Raw genomic sequence first — 9,164 nt, 5'->3', positions numbered from 1 at the left:
ACAACGAAGTCGAATAGAACTGGGGGACAGGGTGCCCCAGGATGCTGCTTTATATACATGAGGGAAAACCCCCCAGGGACCGGTAATGGACCCCTGGTACCTAGCTGGGTAAGGATTACTAAGTATCATGTGCTCTATGATGTCATATATGATGTCATAGTCTGGCCCTGCCCTGCCCTGGGCCTAGGGTCTAGAATTGACCGGCCTATGGCCTAGTGCCTGAGCCTAGCTCCTACCTATGATGTCAGAATGATGTCATGGTCCAGAAGGAGTCTGGTTTCTATCTAGAAAAGGTCCGGCATCAGAGTCCAGCCTGATGTGTCCAGAACAAGATCATGTGTCGCTTATTTAAGCGGATAACCCCTTAGATATGCAGCTGTACCCATATGCGGACGGATAAGTATGGATAAGTCCCTATACCCTTTGATATGTCCGCAGAAATAGCGGTAAAATTAGGTAAAATTAGGGAAACTGTGACAGTGTGAGTCTGTGCAAACGGCGACGGCAAGATTGCTTGAACTCACCTGACAATGCGTCTATCAAAATGGCGAAAATGTCTTTGAGCAAAGTTACATTATATATAGGCTTGCACACTTTCTCGAAAATGATATGGTAGTGGACTCGCGGATGATGCAAATGGGGTCTCAGAGTGGCTGGTTTTTTCTGCGGTCTCTGTGAGCGTGTCGCGACTTGAGGTCAAGCGACAGGGAAAACCTAAAGAAAGCTGGGGGCGTTCAACTGGTTCTCACCGAAGCGATGGTGAGCAGCACTCAAACCTAAGGCTAGGGACAAGAAATGTATTAGTTAGTTAAGTAAGAAGGAGAATACATGAGAGGCGTACTGACCTAGGAACAAGAGGTCGAAACTGAGGTCTCTAGGGCAGCAGAGGCTGGCTTATATACATGGGGAGATAAGGGCAGGCTGTGCGTACTGGTCCGTGCGTAGCTGGTCCGTGCACAGCGTGCTGACGCAGCCCCGAGGGCCGGTGTCGCAACTTGAGGTCAAGCGACAGGAACAAACCTAAATGCTGGGGGTGTTCGACTGGGTCTCACCAAAGCGATGGTGAGCTTACGCTCAAACCTAAGGCTAGGGACAAGTAAATGCATTAGTTAGTAAGGTCAGAAAGGAATACAAGGGAGGGCTTACTGACCTAGGGACAAGAGGTCAAAACTGAGGTCCCTAGGGCAGCAGAGGCCGGCTTATATACAGGGGAAGATAAGGGCAGGCTGTGCGCACTGGTCCGTGTGCAGCTGGTCCGTGCACAGCATGCTGACGCAGCCCCGGGGGCCAGTGAGTCAGAGAGGCTGTGTCAGCGGAGCCCGAGCTGTGCCGTGCACTGCCACCCCATCTAATCTAATTGTGCAGTAGATAAGGACTTGTCCATTCGAGCGTATAGTACAGAGGTCGCGGGTTCGAGCCCGCGAAAAGGAAAAAAATTAAAAACGGCTAGATGCCGTACCAACTCATGACATTACCCCCCCCCTCAACGGCGCATGACCTCATGTGAGGCACCCTTGCCCATCTCCCACCCGGAGCGGCATCGTGCTTCAGTCAGCGGCGAAGGCATTGGCTGGAAGTTGAGACCACCAAAGATAGCAGCATTGAGGCGGCGAGGGGCGTTTGGATTCTTCCGGTGGAAGTCGGCTATGAGGGCTGGCGCATTGGCAACATTGCGCGCCGGTTCCCATGACATATGCGAATCGTCATAACCTTTCCACTTGACGAGGTACTGCAGCTGACGCCGGAAGATCCACGGATCCTTGATCCGCTCAACCTCGTACTCCTCGTTGCCCTCAACCTCGATCGCAGGCGGCTCCTCCGGCTCCCGGCCCGGGATGTCACTACACATGTACTTGCTAAGCAAGGAGACATGGAACACCGGGTGCACCGGCACCGATTTCGGCAGGACTAATTCGTAATCCAAGTCTCCGAGCCTTCGCCGCACGGCATAAGGTCCAAGGCGCTTGGGACTGAGCTTCTTGCTCGGCTGTTTCAGCTTAAGGTTCCGGGCATCAAGCCAGACCTTATCCCCCGGCACGAAGACCGGTGCCTCCTGCATGTGCTTGTCGTAGTACACCTTCATACGCTCGGCTGACAGCTTGAGCGCAGAGTGCGCATCGTCGCAAATCTCCTTTAGAATCTTAAGCCGGTCGGCAGTAGCGGGCATCGTGGACATCGGATTGATCCGAACCTGGATCTCAGGATTGTACCCCTGATGCAGGTAGAAAGGGGAGTGCCCGGTCGCGGAGTGAACTCGGTTGTTCAGTGCGAATTCCGCGAGCGGCAACTGCTTTGCCCAATCATCCTGCCGGTGGCTTGTGAAAGCACGCAAGTACTGCTCGATCTCCTGGTTCTAGTGCTCAGTCTGGCCGTCTGTCTGGGGGTGGAACACTGTGAACAGCGCCGGCTTGATCCCTAGTCCCTTGTACACTGCGTGGAGATACTTTGAAGCAAACTGGGGACCTCAGTCTGATATGACCTTGGCCAGGGCCCCATGATGCTTGAACACATCGCGGATGTACAGGTCTGCTGCACCTTCTGCCGTCAGGGTCTCATGACAGGCCGAGAAGTGGACCTGCTTGGTAAAGCGGTCGGCGGTGACCAGGATCGAGTCGAATCCATCAGACTTTGGCAAGCCGACGATCATATCGGTCGTGATGATCTGCCATGGGCGCTCGGGGATCTTGTTCGGCTTCAGCGGACCCTGGGGCTTGGCTGGAAATGTCTTGGTACGGTTGCACACGTCACAGGTGCTTACGTACTCATTGACGAATTTGGACATCCCTGGCCACCAGTAGTTCCGTGACATGAGCTCCAGGGTTTTGGCACGACCGCCATGACCGGCGATCAGCGAGTCATGGTGGATTTTGACTATATCCCGCCGGAGCTCTGCGTTCTTTGGGACATATACGCATCCACGGAACAACAGAAGCCCCTGTTCGGCATTCCACTCCTCAAAACCCCTTTGCAGCCGGGGCGGCCCGAGGTCCTGCACCTTTTCAAGGGCCTCGGCCACCTCCCGATCCTTCTCCGAACATTCCCTGATGCGTTTCAGAAGCGACTGATTGGCCGTCACCGAGGCATGACCACACCTGGTGGAGGCGATGCAGAAGCGCTCCGGCTTGAGAACCACCTGATCGGTGTTATCGTCCTCATCGCCGATCTGATGGTCTGATCAACGTGACAGGGCATCAGCCTTCCCATTCGACGTTCCGGCCTTGTGCGTGATGCGGAAGTCAAAGCGAGCCAGGAACAGCGACCATCGTGCTTGACGACGCGTGAGATGCTGGGAGGTACACCAGTATTCGAGGTTCTTATGATCGGTTACGATCTCGAACTGATTGGGTAACCCCTCGAGATAGTGGCGCCAATCGTCTAGTGCCTCAATGATCGCGAGCATCTCCTTATCGTAGATCTCGTAGTTACGCTGGGCAGGGTCCATAGCGTGAGATCTGAAGGCGATAGGGTGCCATTTGCCGTTGTCCTGCTTCTGCATCAACACGCCGCCAGTGGCGTAACCCGAAGCGTCGACCTCAATGCGCATTTCTCGATTAGGGTCATACAGCGCTAAGACGGGAGTCGTCGCGAAGAGCCGTTTGAGCTCATCGAAGGCGTGTTGTTCTTCTTCACCCCAATGCCATGGGTCGTTCCCTGTGAGTCGGTCGAGTGGTCGCGAGATCTTAGCGAAATCCTTAATGAAGCGGCGGTAGAAGTTGGAGAACCCCCGGAACTTCTGAACATCTTTCTTGTTCTGGGGTACCGGCCACTCATTAATTCCTTTTAGTTTTGCGGGATCCATCGCCACCTCATCGCCACCGAACACGTAGCCGACATAGGCGACCTTGGGAACATCCCATTCGCACTTTTCAGGCTTCAGGAACAGATCGTTATCCTGAAGGCGGCGTAGAACCTCGCGTGTGACCTTTTCATGCTCCTCTTTGTTGGTGGAGAAGATGAGTATGTCATCCAGGTACACGAGGATTTTGCCACCGACGATGAGATCGTGGAAGATCTCATTCATCATTGCCTGGAAGGTCGCGGGGGAGTTGGTGAGACCGAAGAACATCACCAGGGGCTCGTACAGCCCCCAGTTAGTCACAAAGGCCGCCTTCCATTTGTCACCGGCTTTAATCCGGACGTTGTTGTATCCCCATCGGACATCGAACTTCGTGAAGAGCGTAGCGCCGCAGAGCTTATCCACCATTTCAGCGATCAGCGGCAATGGATAACGATTCTTGACCGTGATCGCATTCAATCGGCGGTAGTCCTGTACGGGTCGGAGCGTCCCTTCTTTCTTTTTGATGAAAAAAAAGGGGGACGAGATTGGCGACTTCGACTCCCGTATGTAGCCCTTCGCTAGTTGCTCCTTTAGGAACTTGTCCAGTTCCTCCTGCTCGTTGTTCGACAATGGGTATACCTTCAAATGGAACATTGAATAGCCTGGCACGGGTTCGATTGCATGATCGTACGGCTTCCTTTCGGGTAGCCGTTCTGATGCTTCCTTGGAGAAGACATTCAGGAACTCGTGGTACTGTTTAGGTACCGACTCCTCGGCGGTCTTGATGACCTTCTTTTTGATCTCCTCCTCAGCGAACAGCTGGGAGTACATATGCCCGGCTGCGACAAACAGCTGAGGGGCGCCGGGAAGCGTGATGCCTTGCTCCCAAGCTTCGATCAAATCGGCCTCATCCCACTCTACTTCCGCCGGATCTTCTTCGGGTTCGAAGTCCGGGAGCACCTTACTCCGGCAGGCACCTATGACCGACCGTTTGGACTTCGGCGAATGCCTGTGCACCGTGGGCCTGACCCCCGTATCACGTGCAGTCGCCGCTTGCTCCATTTGGCCAGTCTTCCTGGCACTGCACGTCTCAGGGCATCGTGATAATTTTAGGGAGCCTAACTCCCAATCGATCTCGGGGTTGTGCTCTCGCAGCCAATCCAACCCAATGATCACATCTTCGGGACCTATGTCCGTGACCGTGAACACCGTCTTCTCGATGTGTTCTCCTATTTGCATCTGTAGCACAGCTACCTCCGAGATGCTTCCGTCTTTATTGAGTGTTCCATCGATATTGTAAAGCGGAATGGGCTCTTTAAATTTCCGCGTTCGTACTCGATTCTCCGTGATGAAACGCTTGTTGATGAACTTCGTAGTGGCTCCGCTGTCCACCATTGCAACGATATCTTTGTGCCGTCTTTCTCCTTGGAGGCGTACTGGAATGTGGAAGTGCTGGGACCCGTGGTCCAATTCGTAAACATTCGCAGTAGCCAGTACATTGTACATGTTATTATTACGCGGCCTGACGCGTGCGGCACGAAGCGCGGACCGGATTAAAAACCCTCCTCCTTCATCGCCCGATAGTGCTCGAGCTCCTCGCGCATCGACTTCACCTGTGCCATTAAGTCCGCCAGCTCCGATTGCTCGGATTTCACTGAAGTGGCACTTATACTTGCCGAGGGTGACGTCATGACGGGGGTGCTTGTCGCAGCCCGGGTGGAGCCCGAGGCAACCATAGCCCATGCGTCGGCGCGTTTTGTGTAAGGCTTGTCCTTACAATTGGGGCACTCGAAACGTCGGTACCCTTGCTTCCTGCAGCCAAAACAACTGCCGGGGAAGTTTCCTTTTCCGACGGCCGCATTGATGCTGGCCGAAGCTCCGTACGATGGGGGTGCACCACCACGTGCCCCACCACGTCCTCGACCCCGGGCCGAGAAGAAGTTGTTTAGCTCGGGCCGATGGGCCCGGCTGATGTCGAGGATCTGCTCAACCTCAGTGGCGCGCTTCTGTCGCGACTTGGGGTCGAGCGACAGGAGAAAACCTAAAAGCTGGGGGTGTTCGACTGGTTCTTACCAAAGCGATGGTGAGCTAGGCTCGAACCTAAGGCTAGGGACAAGTAAATGTATTAGTTAGTGAAGTAAGGAAAAGATACAAAGGAGGCTTACTGACCTAGGGACAAGAGGTCGAAACTGAGGTCCCTAGGGCAGCAGAGGCCGGCTTATATACATGGGGAGATAAGGGCAGGCTGTGCGCGTTGGTCTGTGCGCAGCTGGTCCGTGCGCAGCATGCTGACGCGGCCCCGGAGGCCAGTGAGTCAGAGCGGCTGTGTCAGCGGAGCCCGAGCTGTGCCGTGCACTGCCGTCCTATCTAATCAGATCGTACAGTAGATAACGACGTGTCCATATCAGGTAGGTAGTACAGAGGTCGCGGGTTCGAGCCCGCGAAAAGGAAAAATTAAAAAACGGCTAGACGCCGTGTCAACTCGTGACAGATATTGACATTGTATGGCTTCATGTGTGCGGATTTTATCAGCACGAAGGTATGCGTGGCGAGACCATTCATTGGTGAGGCTCTTGCTGTCATCCATCTTGGGCTCGACGCGATGAGTCTAGAATCGTCGTTGTGGATGAACATATTCGCGCGGCACAGCAGTGGGGCAGTGGTTGTTTGTTTTGATCCTTTATTCTGGGCCGTCTTACTCGACAGTGGCGTGATATCCTCAGTGGTGAGTAAGGAAGAAGAATAGGGCGGGTATACAATTTACAGGGCCGCTCATATCGACCCGTAGCATACATGGATCACCAATGATATCAATAACCGCTGTGTCAGCATGAACATCATCACAACCACAGAGCAAGGTTCGGAGAAGACATCTCGAATCACTAAGACTGCTCCGCTTGGCACTTCAGTCCATCGGCAACCGCCTGGAACCCCTGCTGCAGTTCGCTAGAAAGGAGTGCGCGCACATATAATGTACCGCGTCTCCTACAACGTCTTCCCTTCCTCGACGACACTCGGCGCCTGCCACCGCTCCGCGCACAGAAACCACGACGGCATCAGATTCTTCCACGTCACACGGTGCGCTGCCGGGTCGACCGCCGTGATCACCTCGAGCGGGCGCGACGTCGGCGTGTGGGAGCGGTCGGACGTCGGTGGTATTTGCACCTCCATGAGGAGGTACGTTCCCTCGCGCGGTGTCTGGTCGGGCAGCGGCCCCTTGGAAGTGCGGTCCACAATTCTCTGTTTGTGTCTGTTACTCCCGTGTGTCAGCTAGCGGTGTACACTGTCTACGCAGGGACATGCACACCGTACACGAAGGTGTTCCTGAACATAGACTCAGGACGCAGCCTGAGTATGTCCTCGTTATGAGTAAACGTTTGGGACTGGACGTACCATTCGGCATAGGACGTGAAGTCGACGAGGATCTGCCATACTTTGTTTATGGGCGCGACAATCACGGACGATGCGCTGATCGTCAGCGTGCCCTGGAACGACGAAGATGGCAGGTTCGACATGAGAAGGAATATGTGATCCTTGTAACAGAATACCGCTGCGGTGAGTAGTTTCAAATGAAGATCAAAGCCACACGCAGATAAATCTGAGATTTGATGCCCCGTCGTCCTTGATGCAATAACATATCTAATTTTACAAGGAAAGGCCAGGTCTGATTGATACATAACATGTGCGCTTAGTCTGATTCGTAAAACTGCACCCAGAAATGAATTAAGGCAAGATGAAAGATTCTGGCAATATTCCCAAGGAAGATCTTCCTCGGCGTTGGTGTCTGCGGTTTATCCAATGCTGTAATCAAGCCATCTGACACGGAGGACGCCATCCAGAAGAGAATATGCAAGCCGTCAAATGCAGCATTGACACCTGAGTTTAGTTAACATTGACGACGATATCGAAAAGGTGACTCGAGTCCATAACGTACTATAGATGCCTTTCCCACGCTCATCGTCTTCGAATCCTCGACTGCCGCACCAAAGGAGCAAGAATGAAGAACCACTTCGAGAATACCGGTGAGTCAACACTCGATGAGGGAATAGTAAAAGTCCAGCTACTTACATATGATCGGAAGCCTGCATGAGCCACTCAGTGTTCGTGCCAGGATGTCCCCACGATGAGGGCCGCAGCGCAAAAGTAGAATCCAGGCGGCCAATCTCTGAGCCGAAGACGGTGCAAGCGAGATTTGCGACTCTAGCGAACTTGATGACGATGAGTGGGACGATGAGGTGTCCGAAAATATGATGTAATATGCGCTTGCGGATAATCCTTGCTAGGAGGCGACAAAACAGCATGGTCTCCACAAGGAGCATAATAGCGGTAGTCGTGTTCAGATATGACACAAAGGTCATGTCGGCATCCCAGGCATAATACGTTTTGAGCGTTACGTATTCCGTATGTGATGGCTTAGTCCTCGTCTGGCGGTGGACGTCGTGAGTATGTTGAGAACTGGTGCGGCAGCCCCGAACTCCGACATACCAATATGAGACAGTACGAGACGCCGCTAAACACAGCGACGAACGTAGCGGACAATCGGAGCAACGTCGAAATTTCGCTCTTCAGCCATAAGCGAGGAACGACGCCGAAAATGGGGACAGCGAATCCAAGCCACAGCGAGCAGAGCGATGTGATGGATAGCAAGAGATCTGTTGCTCCCAAGAGCAGCATCCCTCAATACATTGTTAGTGGCTATCGCATCGTCTACATTTTCAAGGCAACTTACCACGCGCCGCGTACTGTCAACGCAGGAAGGGGCACCTTCGAAGGCGAAGAGCCCGCGGATAAATAGTGAGCGTGAATGGTTACCACACATAGCAGACCCCAGCATGCCAGACTCGTGAAAGCTAATTCGGTCGAAAACAGAAATCTAGAATTAAGAATAAATTTACTACTCGTTGCTTCTTGTCACACTCCTTCAATCGCGAGGCCTGCGGAAGGACTTCTACAGTGATAATGGCAGTGAAACCAGTGCGCGGTAGAAGAGTGCCAGAGGTCCCCCTTCAATCACCGAGGGAGTCGTACCTCGTCCGCTAGCCCAGATGCTGGCGAATTCGTCATCGTGCTCAAGTTACACCTCTGGTTCACATACAGTGTAGTCATCGGCCATCTGCGCGCTCAGAGGCGGTGTTTGCGCCTGCCTGGAAGCTATGATAATCAGTAGCGCACACAGCATGCGTTCCAGGACATCTGATGTTCCGGGCGGCAAGTTGAGACGATCAAGGTACTGCAAAGTAAGTAGGGTCCTACCACGACAGGTTGATAACGAGCGACAGACTAGATGGACCTCGCCGAGACAAGACAACAACACGACAGATTAGCGCAGTGGAGCCGCAATTTGTCTCTCATTGATCCGTAGTAGGCAACAGTTATCGTCGCTGCC

The 9,164-nt window shown here is 53.5% G+C and overlaps 2 protein-coding genes across 2 annotated transcripts; both read right to left on the bottom strand.

The window, feature by feature from the left end:
• Positions 1–5,331: 5,331 nt before the first annotated feature.
• On the bottom strand, positions 5,332–6,065 carry POSPLADRAFT_1061179 (hypothetical protein; the record flags this gene model as incomplete). Its single annotated transcript, XM_024481351.1, has 2 exons — positions 5,332–5,840; positions 6,005–6,065. The coding sequence occupies 2 exons, from the start codon at positions 6,063–6,065 to the stop codon at positions 5,332–5,334; spliced, it is 570 nt and encodes a 189-aa protein (XP_024334871.1).
• A 698-nt stretch (positions 6,066–6,763) lies between these two features.
• Positions 6,764–8,136, bottom strand: POSPLADRAFT_1155541 (hypothetical protein; the record flags this gene model as incomplete). The annotated part of the gene is made up of 4 exons (XM_024486953.1): positions 6,764–7,028; positions 7,091–7,328; positions 7,713–7,753; positions 7,847–8,136. The coding sequence occupies 4 exons, from the start codon at positions 8,134–8,136 to the stop codon at positions 6,764–6,766; spliced, it is 834 nt and encodes a 277-aa protein (XP_024334870.1).
• Positions 8,137–9,164: the final 1,028 nt, after the last annotated feature.

Source organism: Postia placenta (genome assembly GCF_002117355.1).
Source record: "Postia placenta MAD-698-R-SB12 unplaced genomic scaffold POSPLAscaffold_16, whole genome shotgun sequence".
In the NCBI taxonomy this organism is placed as follows: domain Eukaryota; kingdom Fungi; phylum Basidiomycota; class Agaricomycetes; order Polyporales; family Adustoporiaceae; genus Rhodonia; species Rhodonia placenta.
This window is presented reverse-complemented; position numbering and strand designations above follow the sequence as displayed.